General features: G+C 52.2%; 1 protein-coding gene and 1 long non-coding RNA gene across 8 annotated transcripts in view; one reads left to right on the top strand and one right to left on the bottom strand.

Annotated features, from left to right (window-relative positions):
- Window positions 1–539: 539 nt before the first annotated feature.
- Window positions 540–3,134, bottom strand: LOC115943202 (uncharacterized). Its single transcript, XR_004077816.2, has 2 exons — window positions 2,555–3,134; window positions 540–1,047 (listed from the first exon to the last, which is right to left on the bottom strand). It is a non-coding gene; the product is annotated as an uncharacterized LOC115943202 (long non-coding RNA).
- Window positions 3,135–3,839: 705 nt separating this feature from the next.
- Window positions 3,840–18,645, top strand: part of PPP2R5C (protein phosphatase 2 regulatory subunit B'gamma) — a 117,351-nt gene continuing 102,545 nt past the window's right edge. For 5 of the 7 annotated variants that reach the window (XM_081829905.1, XM_081829903.1, XM_081829900.1 and 2 more), the window contains exons 1-3: window positions 3,840–4,040; window positions 4,960–5,025; window positions 17,908–18,070. In XM_081829905.1, coding sequence (XP_081686031.1) covers window positions 4,014–4,040; window positions 4,960–5,025; window positions 17,908–18,070 — 256 coding nt within the window. In that variant the 5' untranslated portion in view covers window positions 3,840–4,013. Of the gene's footprint in view, window positions 4,041–4,397; window positions 4,518–4,959; window positions 5,026–17,907; window positions 18,071–18,645 lie in introns of those variants that run through there. The other 2 variants (XM_031035353.2, XM_081829906.1) reach the window with 2 other exon arrangements.

Here is an 18,645-nt window from a genome sequence, read left to right as displayed (position 1 = left end):
GGCAGGTAAACTTGCTGCTGTGGTCGGCACTCTACACGGGTATTTCATTTCAATGCAAGCTGACTTAAATGTACTCTCTACGCCTCCACGCCAAGTCTGCAGGCAAACATGTAGTGCATGAATAAATAGATCCAAATTCGATAAGAAATTAGTTAATAACATTTCAGTGGAAATGAGGTGAGGAAAGAGGAGGAGGGTAGGTGAGTTGAACTTCTACAGTGGGGAAGGCGTCAGCGGTAGCCTTGAAGAAATTATTGTCCAGTCCTGACTATGGGCAGCCCCCACAAGCACAAGTAAGGAGTCGGGGCCAGGGGCCTGCTGGGGCTGGTGACATGGACACGGTAGGGGGAGGGGTTGCCAGCACACCCCAAGCTCTGAGGGGGAGACAACAGCCAAAGAGAGGCAGCAGGAGGACAGAGAACAACAGTCTGAGAAGTTGGGCCAAACCACAGAAGCAGCAGAAGCTGCCAACAAACGGTGGACCCTGGGAAACGCAGAAGGCCGAAGATGGGATCGGTACCCCAGGAAACAGCCAAAAATCCAAGTGTGCGAGCTCACTTTAATGCTCAGACAGCCTGGCGGGGCAGGAAGGACATGAAGAAACATAAGCCGCAAGAGCTGGTGTCCAGCGAGCCAAGAGAAGGGGCTTTCTGGGTCAAGGAGACCAGAACTGCAGCCTGGCAGACAGGGCCAGGTTGGGATGGGCCTCAGAGAAGAACATGAGGGCAGGGCCACTGTGTCATAGGCATCCTTGAAGATAAGCCAGTGGAAAGAGCTTCTAATGGCAGATGCAGGAAGCGGCAGCTCGGCTGATTCTGGACCAAGGGTCTTCTTCTCTCTGCCCTGCTTTTATGCACCTCTTCTGCTCCCCAGAATGAAGTAGCAAGTCTCTGCAGGTCTGTGGCTGGTGGCTGCAGTGCAGTCAGAAACCTAGATCCTCTGGGGACCTCTCTGCTCCTCCAGAGAGACCCCAGGGGCATAAATGAAGCAATCCACAATACAGAGAAGCATTTCACCATCTCAGAAAAGTGTCCCAGAAAGGTGGATCTGAAGGAAAAAGGTTTTTCTGAAATACGGGCAGTAACTTTATGAACACAGAATACAGGGTTATCTCAGAAGAGATAACCCCAGGCGCGCACGCACACACACCCATACATGCACACACACGAGTATGAACACAGTCTCTGTCTCTATATCTCACTGATAGCTTATTTTCAATCCCTTTTTTCAAAAGAAGGAGCTCCCTCTATCAGCCAGGACACTGCACCATACCTAGGGTCCTCCGTGAATCTTCCATAACTCACTGCTGGCCCGTATAGGCTATGGGATGGCCCTCGCTAACGTGGGCAATCGAAAGCCAGTTCAACGGCCAGGGAGGAGCATGTGTCAGGCAATGGTGCTGACCCCAGTGCCTCTGGTTACTATGACTTCAAGGTCACTAGGCAGTTTTCCTAGTGTCTCACCCCTATACTTTCTGTCAAATTCAAATTGACCTGATAAATACCTAACCTAACTCTATCCTGAATGTCAGATCTGTATTTCCATTGGCCAACTATCAGCATGTTGCAGACACAGCTCAAACTCAAGGTGCCCCCAAACTGAAATCGTGTTCCCTGGAAAATTTGCTCTCTGCTGTGTCCCTCTTCTGTCACTGTGTTCCCTGAGCTACACACGTTGGCATTAGTCTTTAGACTAAGCAATTAGACTGAGCAAGTCTACCTCCTGGGTATTTGTGACCCTTCCTCCTGTTGCTGCCATAGAGACACCTCCCCGGCACACACCTGGGCCATAACTCCATCCCTGTTGCTCTCCTGACCTCCTGCCTTTACCCCACCCCCAACATTCCTGCCACAGATGTCTTCCACGTGCACATGTATGTCACTCCCCAGTTTAATATCCTTCAGGGACCCCGAATCACATTCAAAAAGAAGTCTAATTCCTTGGCAAGGCCAGCCAGAGTCTGAATCAGGAGCCTCTGACCCTTCGCTCTCATCTCTAGCCATAACAAAATACTCCTGTGTAGGGCTCTTGCGCGCTTCTGAGCCAGACCCTCTCACCCCAGTCCCCATGGACTTGTTGAATGCCATATCCTTCTGATTGCTGGCTTTCTTCTGTTTCCACCTCAAGGATGTGTAGTGTTAGTGGACAAAGGCAGTGCCTTGTCCACAGTGGAATCCCTTGCCCTGTGACTTGCACACAGTGGGCATCAGACAAAAGTCCGTTGAGTGAATGATCTGCAACAACACTGCATCAGGGGCTATGATAACAAGGATATCAGCGGCATAGACTTGTCTTAGAAAAGTCCCTCTATCCCTTTAGAGCTTCATGGTCATAAAGTCACAGTTCCAGAACGACTCCTTTTTGATATGGATGTATACTGGGTTTGTTAAATTGATAGCATATATTTTATTTTAAAAATGAAACGTAATTAATGGGGGGAGGGCATTGTTCTACCCCCCCCCCCTTTCTCTTAACTATTTGTTTCGGATAAACTATTAACCCACTTAAAACCGTTTCTTCTGCACAAATAGCTGTTGGAGGCTGTGCGGTTTACCTGCTGATACTCGTCTGAAGGCGTGCATTCAGACACCTGCAGGCAGAACTTTCAGGACCTCCCACGACAATCCTCACTTTAGATCTTTTTGTTCTTCTTCTTTCAGTTTTCCCGTCGCAGAGCAGAACAGAATAACCGAAAATGCTTTGCCTCACAACTTTCAGGAGCGAAAACCGGGTGCCCAAGAGAAGGCAAGGATTTCTAAGTGCCCGCTTAAGATCCAGCCCCTCCATCATCACGGCTGAGGCACCAACGCTTGTCACACGTGAAACCCGTCCACTCCTCCAGTCTACCACCTAACGCATATCTGCAGTCTGCATGCCCGTCATTAATGGTCTCCCATAGTTTCCGCCATCAGACAGACTGCGGAAGTAGCGGATCAAAAAGTTACCTTTCTTCCCTTGGAAAACTCATTTCCCCAGAGCTGTTAGGGAGGTGAAAGAAATCACGTGACCCCCTGGTCACAATGCAGAGGTTTCCTCACGTGGCTTACGATCAAGCCAAATTGAAGAATAAAATAAAACCCCATTGGCGCAGCTGCAGCGCGACCCGCGGGGCGGGGCCTCGGGGGGCGGGGCCAAATGCTGGTACCTCGGGGGCGGGGCCTCCGGCCCGGGGCGGGGCCTCCGGCCGGGGGCGGAGCCCAGGGGGGGCCCAGCGAAACCGCCGCTCGCGCGGCCCCGGGCCTCCTCAGCCGGTCCTCTGCGCCGGCGCGCGGGCGCCTTTGGCCCTGGCGAGCGCCGCCGCCGGCGAGGAGGCGAGGCCGGGAGGCTGCGGGTCGCGCTGAGCCCACGTCCGGCCAGCTGCAGAAGTTGTTGCTATCCGTTTCAGACGTGCCTTTTCCACGCCTGACTTGTCCCCTGCTCTCTCCGTCCCGCACCTGCGCCGCGTGTGCCGGCCAACAGCGTCATTGCAACCCCACGCCGCCTTCCGAGACTGGGCTCGGCTCTCCCGGCCGGCCCCTCGCCGCCGCTCCCCGGGACCGCTGAGGAGGCCCGGGGAGCCAGAGCTCTCCATGGGTGGGAGGTGGGCCCGGGGCCGCGCGCAGGGGCGGGGCCGCGGCGGAGAGCGTTAGGGCACGTGAGGGCGCTTCGGCCAATGGCAGGGCGCCTGGAAGCCAGAGGGGCGGGGCCGGGGCGAGGGCGGGCTGGGGCGGGCCGGGGGCCTGGGGGAGGGGCGGGCCGGGGCGGGCCGGGGGCCTGGGGGAGGGGCAGGGAGGGGAGGGGCGGGCCGGGCCGGGCCGGGGGAGGGGCGGAGAGACGCCGCCGCCGCAGCCGCCGCCGCCGCCGCCGCAGCCGCCGCGGCTGCCGCAGCCTGTGGGAGCCTGGAAAAGGGGAAGTGCGAGCGAGCGAGCGACTCAGTCCCGGGCGGCGGCGGCGGCGGCGGCCGGGGTCGCGACGGCCGGGGCGGGGGCGCTGCTGCTGCTGCGGGGGGCAGGCGGTGGCGGTCCGCACCAGCCATGCCGAATAAAAACAAGAAGGAGAAAGTGAGTCCGGGCCCGGGCCGCCGGACGGGCAGGGGCGGGGAGGGAAAGGGGCAGGGGCCGCGCGGAGGGCGGGCGGGGAACTGCTCGGGAGCGGGGTGCGGCGGGCTCCGGGGTCCCGAGGGCGCAGGAGCGCCGGGCGGGGGCGCCGGGGCCCAGGCCGGGCTGGGGTCCGGACGGCCGGGGCCGGCGTGCGGGGGCGCGGCCGCGGTGGGGGCGGCGTGGGCGCCCGCCCCAGGGCAGCGCGCGCGGTGGGCGTGAGGGGGCAGGTGCGGTCGCGGAGGTAGTTGACCCAGCCTCGCAGAAGCCTGGGCACGGGCCTGAGGGGTGGGGGGGCTGCAGGCGCCTGGAGGGACCCCGGCCGGGGGAAGGGGAGCGAATGGACCCCGCTTCACGCTGGTGAAGAATTGTCAGCTCTCCTGGGGGACGCTCTGGGGCTCTGAAATACTATTATCATCCTGGGTGGCGGCGGTGATGGCTGTGAGTGTGCTGCGTTGCATTTGGTGGTGGGGCGGGGGGAGCGGTACGTTTCTGCTCCAGGTGGAGCTCCGTAGCATCTCAGAATCACCCCAGAAATCCCGGCTCGCGGGGTTTACGGTGGGAGGCCAGAAAGGGATGCGATGTGGATCCATCAAAACGCCGAGCGTACCGTGCATGTGGGTTTATCTGTTTCTGCTTGAAGTTTTCAACGCCAAATACAGATCAAGAAAACAAGGAGTATCTGAATTTGGGGGTAGGGGTGTCGCCTCGCAGTGTTGTAGCTCTAAATAACGTGAGGCAGAATTTCTTGGTGATACTGATTAAAATTATCAGAAGTTCTAGTTAAATTCTGTAAATCCGTTTTAAAACTGCATTTTGGTTTATCTGATGTTTAGCAGTCTAAAAATTGAGAAGCCTAATTGATTTGCTTGATGTTTCCCAGGAATCACCAAAAGCAGGGAAAAGTGGAAAAAGTTCAAAAGAAGGACAAGACCTAATAGAATCAGAGGTAACTGCTCTCATATATTACCTTTCCGGTTTTTTTTTTCATGAACACCTTTTAACTAAGGGCAGAAAAACAGCGTGGTGAAAACCAGGCTCTTCTAGAATGTTTCCCTGCATGATATTTTCTCCGAGTCTCCTTCACAACCTGAAATTTTAGTTCTTTAGGTTTTTATTATTTCAGTCTGGGAAAATACAGATGTGTTTATGGAAGTTGTGTCTGTGCAGCTGGTAATTTTAAGTTCATAACAAACCCCCCCCCCCCCCGCCCAATCTCAAATCTAGCCGCCCTCCTGTAGAGACTGGTTTCACCACAGTTGTTCATGCTCCTTCTAGCTTTCAGATCCTTCCTTCCTTGGCAAGCCAGCGGCCAGGTCAGGTCCCTCCCTCTCAGTGGCTCCTCCTTCTATCACCTCTGCTTGCCTGGCGCTGTCTTTGCTGCTTGGGTCTCACACTAGCTCCTTTGCTGATGTCTGATTCCCACAGCCTCTTTCCCCAGGGGTGTTGGTACCTCTCAGTTTAGCTAGTTTGGGTATTTTTATACAATCTTCTATCATCGTTCACTTGTTTTTTCTCTGCGTTGGCCAGTTCTGACGACTTTTGCTTCTCAACTTTGGGCTCTTGAAGAACAGCCGGAAGGCTCCGTGAGGACGGGGTCTACCTGGTGGGGTTGATGGCGTTCCTTGGCACAGTTGTGCTTTGAGAATGTTTGCAGTTGCCAGCACTTTGCCTTTTCGTCCTTGTGAGTAGTTGAACTAGAGCCCCGCAGGCTAGGGATTCAGGAGCTGTCTGGACCCAGGCTGAGCTAATAGTAGGCCCTTTTGGATCATTGGTTGCCGAGAAGCAACTTGATTGCAGTGTCACGTTCTCCAGAGCTGGATCATCCAGGTCCCCAGTCTTATCACAGATGACATTAATTTCCAAGTGTCAGACCCCTTCCTGTAAGTCAAATTAGAATGAGTTCAGTGTTGTCTGGGGAAACACAGTTAACTGGTGATTATAGGCAGTAGCCTTTTTTTTTTTTTTTTAAGCCCTGGGGGGGGGGATATCTTTTCCTTATCATTTGGTGCATTCTAAGCCTCCCTCCTCTTCAGCAGGTGGTTTGTTCCAGCAGATATGTTGCCCTCCCCAAAGCAAAAAGCAGATATCCAAAAGGTTCCTTAAATATCAGTAGTTGGGGATTATTGGTACCAGTCTTCCTCTGCCTTGTCTTTATAGCGGATAATCACGTTTTACTGTGGTATTCTTGCTTTTGACTTGCTTCCTTCTGTGTCACTTTCTTGACTAAATTGATTTAAATGAAATTTAGTCACTCTGCAAGGGTGTATGCGTTTTCTTTCCTTTTGTTTACTGATGTTTCATTAAAACTGCTAAGGCTTCCAGTGCTCCCCCAAACCTTTCTTGCTCACACACCTGTCTCCTCTTACCATTAGTGTGACAAAGAATATCCGTGTGTATGGTTCATTTATTCCCGTTTTAGCAGAAAGAACCTGACTATGAGGATGGATAATGTTAAGTTTGAACCTGCAATGTCTATCAGTTAACTTAGACATAACAAACCGCTAGTATGTAAAGTGTGTGTTTTTAAGGTGGTTTGGGTTCCTAGACTGTCAGTTGCTTGAGACTCTTGAGGTGTGGCCTGCAGTGCCTGAGTGTGATGCCCCACTTGTCTTTTTGTATTTTTTCTAGTGCTACTGTCTAAGAGCTGGAGCTACAGAGCTTGAAATTACCACCGAAAAATACTGAAATGGTGGGCCCTTCACTACTTCCTCATAAGGATACCAGAGGCAACATGGCATATTAAGCATGACAGTTGGCAGATCACTGTGTAAATTATTTTGCAGGAGTACAGACTGAGGCACTTGAGTTCATCTGAACTTTGGGTTGAGCCTCACTTTGTTCATTGTCGGTTCCCTCCTCAGTCTTCATCTTGCTTCTTCACCTCTGGTTCCACCCAGTTAACCAAATACGGTTGACCCGCCCAGGTGCATGAAACCCTCATTGTGCACTCTTTTCCTCTCCTGTCAACGTTCCTCTGAACTTGAATATTTGTAACCTGAACCGTTCAAATAGGACTGCTATGCCCGTGCTGCCTTTCAGACCCGTTCAATGTCCTGTCACCTTCACAGCCGGCTCTTGCTGGGGTCAGCCTGTGAACTCGCCTGTGTTGGGGCAGTTACCCCCATCTGGGACTTCCCAGCCTGAGGGGCACGCAGAACAGGTGTCCGTCCGGGGCAGAGTGGCCAGGCTTGGGAAATCATCTCAACAGAGAACACGTAAAAAGAACTTGGCCCGTGGTTGGTTAACTTTACACACCACTTCAAGACTGGAAAAGGTCCTTATACTAAAATCCTGGCTGGCTATAAACCAGCCTCATGGAAAACAAAGGAACAGTGGCTTATACTGCAGAACAGTTTTTGGTTAAAACAAAGGAATATTTGATGGCACGGGGTTTTTGGTAAAGAAGATGAAGTCCTGCAGTAAAGGATAGAGCAGTAGAAAGGAAAGTATTTTAACCTGGGGAGTAGATAGTAAAAATGCTGACTCCTGAGTGCCCTAAGTGACGTCACCTAACTTCCATGGCCCTGTTTCCTCACCTCTAAAAACATGGGGAGTTTCAGATTTGACCATTTTGAACTCTGTGTGATAGATTAGGCATGACCTCTCTTGAAAGAAGTTTTCCCTGCGAGATGTACGGCAGAATATATCTTCCGATGTAACCAAATACCATTAAAGGTCATAACTGCTGCTGTGCACATTTTTCTAGAAATTTCTGCTCCTTGAATGATGTGTATTGGTATTTTTTTGTTTGTTTTATTCTCTTTCAAATAGGATGTTTACATTTGACTTATCCACATGTGTCCTGGAAACAAAAGTTTCTGCCCAGTACTTACGGGTTTATTTCGTGGCACACTTTTAAGGAGCGAGGCCGCAGGTGGGCTCCTGGGTACTCGGGAGACTGACAGAGGGAACTCCGCTCTGAGCAACTGTCCTCAGTGTCACCTTCAAAGCTGTGCAGACATAACTAGGCCATAATATTTAGAATCTTCATCAATCGCTCAGAGATTGCTAAAGTCCGTTTTGGAAGATGAGACCATGCCATGGTGTTTTTTTATAGTAGCTGTTTTAATTTGTATATTGTGTCCAAAGTTATGTTTTTAAAAGTGTTAATGCTCTCTGTAAAGTGATTTGTTTTAAGCACATTAAAGGTTGTTTTGAGCGCTGTTCTCTGGTCACGTATGTTACGTATCCTGCTTCAGCTTAGTTTTGTTTGAAATCTCTACGGCAACTCTGACATAATATCTGTTGCTGAAAAGAAAGCTGAATGGTTCTCTCCAACTTGTTAGCTTATTTTGGACACCTTCTGCCCTTAGTCATAACATTTTTCTCTCTATAATCTGTCCCTTTACATCCCCTCCAGCCTGCCTTGGTGTTGCAGAGACAGGGAGCCAGGCTTGCTGAGGTCCCACAGGTGTAGCTGGTGGAGTCATGTTTGAGAAATTAAACCTGAAATTTCAAAAATATTAGTTCATTTAAAAATAACCCGTTACATGGTAACAGAAATAACATTTTTGTGAAAAGTATATTTTTGAGAAAATTTGACATTCTAGTCACTCGGCTGTGTAGCAGGAATTTTAACCTGAGTGTTGGAGGACGCTGGAAGTGGTTTGTTGGTAGGTGTGTTTCCCGGGGAGGCGGCTGTGATTATCACCTCCTGAGATGAGAGTCCCCAACTCCCCTCCCCCAAAACACCAAAGCCACTGTCTTGCAGGCTGAATTCTGAACTCGAGCTACCACTGGGGGCCTCCCCTGCCACTCCCGCTTTTTTTGCACACAACCCTAAACTGGACTCCAGTGAAACTCAGGACCCAGAGGACCCGTACTTTAAATTTTTTTTTTGAAATCCCTAAGTGACTATTACATAGGGGTGAATTCCCTGCTTTTGATCACCATGTCTTGGCCCCACTTTCCCAGCCACTCTGCATCGTCTTTGCTTAGCGCCCTGGTGTTCAGGAAGGACGGAGGCTCTGCAGAGGGGATAATCAGCTGTGAGTTGGAGGGCATGTGAGTTAGGAGCAGGTTCTGTGAGCTTCCCGTCCCTTCCCAGTGCTCGCTCCTCCTCCATGTGACCGTGTGACTAGCTGGGCGCTTAGCAGACCCTGAGTGCCTCCCAAGCGAGACCCGCTGCCCTGAGCCAGCACCCCACCTTCAACGCTGTTGACGGGTGGACCAGATGCTTCCCCACGGTGCTGCCCTGTGGTCTGTGCACCTGGCCCTCCCCACTAGATGCCAGTGGCTCCACACCCCCTCCAGTACTGACAACCAGAAATGTCTGCAGACATTGCCAAACGTCTCCTGCAGGGCAAAATGGCCTCCAGTGAGACCACTGCTCTAGAAAGACTCCTCCACAAAGTATGTACGTCTGCTTGCAAATCATGCCTACCACCCGTTCTCCTTCAGCAGTGTTCAGACCAAAGGAGCATCAGCACCCCTTTATGCTCTTAAAAATTAGGATCCCAAAGAGCTTTTATTTAGGTCAGTTGTAGCTGATAACTTTTCTTACTAGAAATTAAAACTGAAATTTTTTAAAATATTAATTCATTTAATAGTACCACTACCCAATACATGTTAACGTAAGTAGCATGTTTTTATGAGAAATAACTAGTCACAAAAATTCACTGAGAAATATGGCATTGCACCATGTTTTTGCAAATTTCTTTAATGTCTGGCTTAATAGAAGCTAGCTGGCTCCTGGAGTCTGCTCCTGCATTCAGTCTGTTGCTATCCTATGTCTTGTGGCCTGTGAAAAATTGACCTAATGATGGTTACAAAGGCAAATCATGGCTTTGTGTTCTCATAAAAGCACGGACCCCAGAAAGTGTCTACAGGACCCCCTGGGGTCCCCAGACCTTGCTTTGAGGAATACCCTCCCCATGCTCTTCACTGTCCCATCTTAGTCCCTTCGTCGTCTTAGCTCCAATGCAGGTTCATTCTGAAATTTAAGGGAAGCTTTTCTCACTATCTTGGCCCCTATTTTTCTCCATCTTTTAAATTTGAATAGCAGTTATTGGCTCCAGCAGTTACTTACCATTTATACTGCTTTGGACGACTTTTATTTACCTCGATTCGCCTCCCTAACTAGATTAAGTACTCGAGGACAGCAATTTAACTTGATTTTTCTTTGCCCTTGCCATGTACGTGAGGACCTGGAGGCCACAAGTGTTTGTTGGTGGATTTTAAAAGTGCTCAGGAAGGACAGCTTCAAATCAATTAGCTTGCTGGGTTTTCTGATACGGTAAATTAGAAAGGGGAAAAAAATCTTTTATTTCTTTATCTTTTGATCCTCTAAGGAAATTTTGATGCAGAGTTTTCTTTCAGTATAATCTGTTCTAAATAAATAGCAGTGGACTAAAACAGAAGATTATGGTACTTGGGTCTTTTTCTAATGTCTTGTGAAAGTTTTAAGAAGAGGGTTTTTGGTTTTGGTTTTGCTTTGCACCGGAGGTCAGCGGTAAGATGTACCACCATAGAATCTTATTTTAATTAAAGCAGTTCAAAATAGGATTTCCCTTTAAAAATAAGGTTTCCAATATGATATTTGTGCTTTTTAATTTTTGTTTTGCGTTTATTTTGGGAATTTTTCTAAGTAGAACATACATATACAGTTGACCCTTGGACAGCACGGGGATTACGGGTGTCAATCCCTCCCCCACAGCAAAAAATCTGTTGTATAACTATTTTTTTTTAAAGATTATTTATTTATTTATTTGAGAGAGAGAGAATGAGAGAGAGCACATGAGAGGGGGGAGGGTCAGAGGGAGAAGCAGACTCCCCGCCAAGCAGGGAGACCGATGCGGGACTCGATCCAGGGACTCCAGGATCATGACCTGAGCCGAAGGCAGTCGCTTAACCAACTGAGCCACCCAGGCGCCCGAGTGTTGACCATTTCTGTTATTCACGAAGTGTCCCACCTGTTGCTCATGGGCATTCGGTAGACTTGGGAGTAACTTGGCCCCCCGTCCATCACACCCTGCAGCTGCTGAAGACATGGGACAAGGTGGAGCATGTTTCTTGTAGAGACCCCAACCAGGGGAAATAGACGCTTTAAAGCACCTAAGCAGACACAGGATCACCATTAAATTACAGAGCCCCAGAAAGCGTGTTGGAGCTAGGGTGTGTGTTGCAGATGGGAGTAGTCACCACTCCTGTCCCTCTTCAGGAAAAGCTCCGTTACATGATACATAATTCTAGAAAGAGTTCAGTGAATTACATGAAATAATTTATCAAGTGTTCCCGTTCATGGAAGAAGCACAGAGTTCCCCTGTTAGAGCAGTTGCGGAGTGAGTGCAGGCCTCTAGCCCTGCATGTCAGGGTGGGGAGCTTTCCACCTGCATCTGCCGCGTGAGTCAGCCTGCCACCAACATGAATCACAGTGATATTTCCCCAAGTCACAGGGAAAATTCATGTGAAAGATTTCAACTATAAAAAGTCCCCAGCGTTTCCTTAAAACATCGGGTGCCCACCAAGGTCAGGGCTCGACGGTGTCTGGTTTGACACAACGTTGTAGGTAATGATCTTGCACCTTCCCGTCGGTGTGTCATGTTCAGCGAAGACTTCCCCGGGGCCCTGCTTCTGGTGAGGTTTGGGAAGGACGACTGCAGGAAAGCCCTGCTGTCCAGATCCAAATCCAAGCCATGCTGTCATCTTTGTTTTCTCCACCTGGGGGAGTGAGAGGACAAGGCCAGAATCCAATGGGAGGGTGGGGGGGGGCGGTAATTAGTTTGAGGACCCTGGATTTCCTTCATTTTAAATATTTGATTAAGATGAAATTTAGCATGGCTCTAAAGGGGTGGTAGCTCTGAGCGCGTGCTGTTCTTGCCCAGTGGGAACACCAGAATGCCTGGAGGAGGCTAGCCGTTAGCCACATGTGGCTCTTGAAATGGATGAAAATCAAATTAAATCTAGAAATTCAGCTCCTCAGTCATACGAGCCACGTTTCGAGTGCGTGGGAGCTGAACGTGGCTGGTAGCCACTGGACAGCAGCTAGAGAACACGTCCTTCACAGGAAGCTCAGATGGACAGAGTGGCCTAAGACCCTGGCAGGATCTTCCAAAATGACTCCAATTCGAGTGTAACTGATTTTAAGTCCGTCAACTATCACTCTTAATACGAAATGCCAAATTTAGAAGGAAGTGGATGCAATGAGGGGAAGGGGGCAGTGGAAGAAAAGGGAATTGAGGGGCGAGGAGGAGGCGGCCCCGCTCACCACAGGCCCAGGACTGCCCGAGTCGTAAAGAGCTGCAGCTGATACGCGGACAAGGCCACGCGGTCTCCCGAGGGACTGGGCCTGGGGACACCCAGGGACACAACATCCCTCCCATCTTCCTTTTTCGACGTTTTACCTTTATTTGTTTTGGCAGTCGAAACACACAGGGTTAAAAACTAAAATAGTACAAAAATCGCTACTCTCTCATTTCACCTAACACACACTCTGGGAGCAGAGCTGGCTCCGTGGTCCAGAGCTTACGGGAAGAAGTATTGCATGGCCGAGGCCAGGCCCTGTCCGTCACGGGGGTGACCTTCCTCTCTCCCCAAGTCATTTTCCTCTCCGTAGGCCATGCTCGTCCCTCCAGGTGACTCATTCACAGTCACCCCGCAGGCGCACTCTGAGACCCTCGTGGGTGCTGGGGGGCGGCGCGGGACACGCGGCAGGGTCTGTTTGCTTTCAGCAAGCGCCGGGGGCGCTGGTGGGTGTAGGGGGCCCTGGTGGCATCTGGTTTCTCACCCTGCAGAGCAGCAGCCCTGGGGCTGCCCGCATCAGGAGCGCCCTCCGGTCACTGTGGTATCAAAGCTGCCCATACGCTTCTAGAGGCTGCTTCCGGTGGTCCGGGTGGTCTTGCCAAGAAGAGGGTTATAAAGGTGACATGCAGATGTGAAGCAGGAGCCCGTGGTGCCAAGATCTGGGGGAGGAGGGCATTCCAGCCAGAGGAAGTAGCCGGGGCAGAGGCCCGAACGTGGCCGTGAGCTGGTGTGTCCGCTGGAAGGAAAGCCAGTCTGGCTGATAAAAAATAAGGGTGGCCGGAGCAGACGGGATAAAGTCAGAGACGGGCACAGGCAAGAAAGGTCCAGTAGGGTCTTGTCAGCAGCCCTTGGCAGGATTTGGGGTTTTTACTCTTAGGGTGATGGGAAGCCACTGAGGTGGTTTGAGCAGGGAGGGGGGATGATCTGACAAGTATTTAAAAAGATCTCGGCCGCTGCTGTGTAGGGAGTAGAGGGGCAAGAAATGAAACCAGGGGACCCCAGGTTCCGCATACCCGGAGCTGAGGCCCCAGCAGAGCGGGCCATGGGCGCTGGACGCGGGTGGGCTCGTCGGCTAGCTGCTCGCTTTCTGGGCCTGAGCTGAGAGCTAGCTCTGGTGGCTTCCAGCCCTGAAAGGCCAGAGTGCGGACAGCTTTGCTCTGAGGGGCCAGCTCCAGCATGGCGGCCTTGGTGTTTCCTAGACAGCTTGGTTTCTTTGCAGACCACCTTTCTCGCCCTCGTAAACACTCGAGGCTGACTGTCACCAACCGCAGGGTTGTCCTGGAACCACCTGTTGAAGAGAGTCTTCTCCCGTTGAGTGGTCGTGGCCCGTAATTCTGTTCCATTGATCCCTGTGGCTGTCTTTACGCTAGTACCGTACTTTCCAGGTGAATGTTCTTTTAAAAGCTCTTACAAGGCGTGCAGGTACGGCTCCTCAAGCTCTGTGTCTCGTGGTCTCTGGCACATAGTGGTGGTAGTTCATCATACAATTGCAGAAGGGGAGAATTTTAGAAGATGTCGTAGAACTGTTTGGATGTGGGACACAAGGGAGGTGGTGTCTGAAGTCCGGGGACCGAGGAAGGTCCCGAGTCTGGCTCCACGGCTCCCTGCACGATCCCAGGAGGTCGCCCTGCACTCCAGGGAAGGGCCTTGCGGCGTCCCGGTGTAAGAGCTGCTCCAGGCGCCTGCCCTGCTTCGGGCTCAGGCCAGTGGCTGGCGCGAGTGGGTTGGGGGGTCCCAGGGACTGTCAGGGGACGCAGAGGGAGTTCTGTGTGGGCAGTGTCCCCTCTGGGCGCTGACCGCTACAGGTCCAGTTGGTTGCTCGTCCTTGGCCCTGAGGAGAAAGATGTGTTCAGAGCGTCTCTGTTTCTTCAGGCCCCTGCCTTGCTCTGCTCTTCAGGCCATCCTCACCTCCTCGGGCCTCGCCTCCCTTCAGAGTGCTTCTTGCAGGTGACCTCATCTGCACACACGGGGGAGGCCATCAGACTGACAGCCGTCCTGTCCTGTCCATCCTCTGTTCTATTGTCACTGCACGTGGGGACCCAGATCCCGCTCCTCGCTCAGTTGTCCCTCAGCCGGGCCTCCCCTCGGTGGCCTCCCCCATCAGCTCGCAGCGCGGTCAAGCCCCTCGCCTTCCAGACAGTCCGAGGTCCCTGCCGTGACGGCTGCTGCTTGCCCTGACGCTCTTCCTCCCGGCCACCTTCCCAAAGCCTCCCCTCCTTGGCCTCAGCCCAGCGGCCTCTCCCCGCTGCCCCCCTGCCCTCAGAAGCCCCCACCAGCCCCAAGATGCCAAGACCAAGTCCACAGACTTCAGCTTTGAGTGCCACTTGATGGGGTTGACCTCTTCCTTCTTGCAAGGCTTTCTTCCCTCAGCCTCGTCCTTCTCTCAGCCCCCCGCCTCCTCCGCCCCTTGCACTCTGCGCTCCTCCACTGGGCGGTCTCACTCATTCGGTGACTTCAGTGACTGTGTAGACGGGTAACTTCCAAGTTCACGTCCGGCTTGCACAAGGTGTCTGAGGGCCAGCCACACAGCCGCGCTGCCAGCCTCTGGGCGGGCGGAGAAGGCAGCTGAGGGCGGCCAGGCGGTGGCCGGGACACCGAGGACAGCACTCCAGCCCTTGTCCGCAGAAGGGAGCGAGGAGGGGCGTCACTGTCTTTTGCTCGGACCCAGGGTGCTCACGACCTGGCTTCTCGGCCGCTTTTGCCTTCCCGTCACTGTGACTGGTGCCGCCAGCTACCCATCTGCAGGTTCCCCGTGCCCAGGCCGGCACTCCATGTCACCCGTGCACCTGCTGGCCACTGGGTCCGGTGCAGCCACCACTGTGTGCGGTCTGGACCACTAGCCGAGTCTGCCGCCTCCCCTCCCGTCCGCAGTCCACACTGCGGCCCGAGGCGCCTTTCGAACAGGAAGATGGATTCGCACCCTCACCCTGCTCAGAGCCCCCTGCATGGCTTCCAGGGGGCTGTCAGGTGAAGGTCAGACTCTGACCTGGGCTGGTGGGCTCTGCAGGCACCTGCGGCCCCCAGGCTCCCCGGTGCCTGCCCGCCTGTCTGCGGCGAGGGTTGGTCGCACTGAGCCGCCACTCTCGGTGGCCCTGCCTGAATGCTGTCCCCCCAGCACACCCACATATGCCCTCAGAGGGGCCTCCCTGACCTGGCCGGTGCGGGGCAGTTCCCCGCTCTCGCAAAACAGGCCAGAGTGGCATCCAAGCCCTCCTGGAGCTGACATCCCATCGGGGGAAAGACAAGATGGCCAGCTCGTAGCAGAGCCCGGCTGGGCGGGCACCAGCCCACGGAGCTGAGCGTGCTGTACGGAGGCCTCAGGAAGCCGCACTCGGGGTTGGCAACGGGGCAGTGGGCCAAGGCACGGGGCCGGCCACATCAGGAGCTGGTGACCCGAGCATGGCGCTCTGTAGACCACTGTTAAGCCAATGGGCTCAGAGCCCTGGGAAGTGACTACAGTGACTTAGCCTGGATGATGGGACCAGATCTTCTTTCTTTTTTTTTTTTAAAGATTTTATTTATTTATTTGAGAGAGAGAGAATGAGAGACAGAGAGCACGAGAGGGAAGAGGGCAGAGGGAGAAGCAGACCCCCTGCCGAGCAGGGAGCCCAGGTCTTCTTTCTAGAAGCTCACTCTGCCTGCCCCAAGGACAGTGCTCCAGAGGAGGGAGGCCAGCAGGGCCCACGCAGAAGGGCCGGTGGCTCGAAATCAGCAGGTCTTAGGGATAACTTTTTGCTCTGTCAGACATTCGAAGCCTCATCTCAGCGTGTGTGCTGCATGGGCTGTGGATATGCATGGAGTTAATTCTGTTTTGTGAGTTAGCCACATCACCCAGGGCTGGTGTTCCAAGCTTTGTTGCAGGAGCTGGCCAGTGCCCTGTTGTCCTCAGGGTCAGTGTGTGTGGGGCTGGTGGAAAGGTGGAAAGGACGTGTCAACTTTACTAGATACGTGTATATAAATTAACATTTTAAAACAAGTACTTGGCCTAGGAGGTGACGTTTGTGCCTGGGGAGTGAAAACTAGGGTTCTGGGGAATTCTGGGGAACAGGAGAGGTATGGGCAACATTTTTAAGGAAGAAAACCCAGCTTTCACGATCAGGTGGAAAGAATGACAGGTGTGAAGGACAACATCCATAAAAGCCCTTTCGAGGAAGAAGCTGCTGACTGGGGGAGAGAGGGGAGCCCAGGCCCTCGCTCCCGGTTCAGGGTCCCGTCTGCATGCAGGCATCCTGCATCTTGGAAAACTCTTCCCAAGTATTCCTAAGCACCTTATTTCAAAATAAAGCTGCTCTGATTTCTTAGTAAAAATTCCACTCGAGGAGGAGAGCAAATGGTTGGGGGCTTATGTTGGCGTGTCTTCTCTCCTAGCTCAGTGTGATTGGAAGAGGCTTGGTGGGCTTGTGTTTCTAGGATGAGCTCGGTAGGCTTTTCAAAAGCACACATGTGCACATACGAACTCCATTCCTTTGGGCGGACTGGAGGTGTGGGAGGAGTGAACGTTTGCACAAAGAATCTCGCGGATGCTTAGTTGACACTCGCTGGAGGTCATGCCCACCTGAGCTCCCTGGGCACCCTCGCCCCTATGGGCCTGCCCAAGTGTCTGCTGCGTGTGCCCTCGATGCCCACCCACCTCTGCTTGTGTGTTTGCACAGCTCCTTCTCCCCTCAAGAGTCAGCCACGTGTCCTCGGACAACCCAGGTGATGCAGTGCAGTGCGGAGTTGAGCACTAAACCTGGAGCCTGGAGATGGACGCGGCATGTGGGTGGCCTAGAAAGAAGAGCATTTCCTGAGGCTCGAGGGGCGAGCACTTTTCTGTCACTCCTGCTGATCACCGAGGGCTGAGTGGTGTGTAGGCAAAGAAGCCATGAGCTGTCTGCTCGTGAGATCCCTGCAGCTTTTGTGCAAATGACCACAAACTTACTATCTTACAGTCCCCGAGGTCAGAAGTCTGAAATGGGGCCGAAATCAGGATGTCCGCATGGCTAGTTCTTTCTGGAAGCCCTGGAGGAGAATTCGTTTCCGGGCCTCTTCCAGCTTCTAGAGGCCTCCTGTGCTTCTTGGCTCGTGGTCCCTTCCTCTGTCTTCCGAGCCAGCAGCCTGGCTTCTTGCAGTCTCTCTGAGGACCTCACCTCCGCTTTGTCATCTTCTTCTGTGTTGCCTCGTCTTTTCTTGTCGAGACCTGTGTGATTACACGGGGCCCACCCTGACAGTTGTCACCATTCCAAAGTCCCTTTGGCCAAGTAAGGAAGCATATTCACAGGTTCCAGGGATTCGGACATGAATGTCTTTGAAGGGTCATTGTCATCAGCCTGTATGTACATCAGCCTATGTGAGAAATGTTTAGAAGTAAAAAGTTGGAAGGAAGATGTGAGAAATGAGGTATATCTGTGAATCCCTGGAAATCCAGCATTACTGGAGGTGGGATGTCGCTCAGACTCCAGCCACTTTAAGGGATGGTGTTTACAGCGGAGTGGAGGGGACTGTCCCTGCGCAAGACTCGTATATAGTTTCCAGATGCTAACTGTGCTGCAAAATACAACCGTTTGAGGTACGCATGTGTTTCTTTCTGTTTTTATTTTGGAAACAGATTTCCAGCAGGAAAAACAGCCTAGCTGCCACCCCGTCAACAGTGTCTAGCAAAATAAAAGTGCCAATCCCTCAGCCCATAGTGAAGAAAGAGAAGCGGCAAAATTCTTCCAGGTTTAACGCCAGCAATAACAGAGAACTTCAAAAACTACCGTCTTTAAAAGGTAATTTCTATTACTTGTCTTTTAAAAGAGTGTGCCCGTTTAGGGAGAAGGAGTCACGTTTGGCTAGTTTGCCTGCTTGTTCTGCCTCTGCTGTGTTTATGTTTCTGTTCGGGTCTCTTTATTGAGGTTTGTTTCGTTCTGGGTTTGTTTTTTTGGGGGGTTTTTTTTTTTGTTTTGTTTTGTTTTGTTGTTGTTGTTAAATGCCACTAACTGATTTGCTCAACTGATATTTCGAATTCCAGAGCTGTTTGAGATAAAAACGTAATCGCAAATGTGTTGTAGGTATAACACACTAGAAAAGCCAGAAGAGAGACTTTCAGTCTCTTCGTGTGCATCCTATCCAGGCTAGCTGGTTGTTTCCTTCAAGTAATTCTCCTCTTGCCTTTGTCACCTGAGCTCTAGCAATTCAGAAAGGAGCCAGGTTTTCAAACTACAGTAGAGCCTCTTCGCTTTCCTGGTATTGGATAAGTGAGAACTATAACCATAGTCCTTTGTGGACTTTCTCCTTATGACTCATTTGGTGCTTACACTGCCCAGGGGTTTCCTATTTGAGATTAGTCAGGGAAGGGTGCCCT

This window comes from Leptonychotes weddellii, chromosome 9, assembly GCF_054177405.1.
Source record: "Leptonychotes weddellii isolate Sample4059 chromosome 9, ASM5417740v2, whole genome shotgun sequence".
NCBI lineage: Eukaryota > Metazoa > Chordata > Mammalia > Carnivora > Phocidae > Leptonychotes > Leptonychotes weddellii.
Note: the sequence above shows the minus strand (reverse complement) of the source record. Positions and strands in the feature narration are given on the sequence as shown.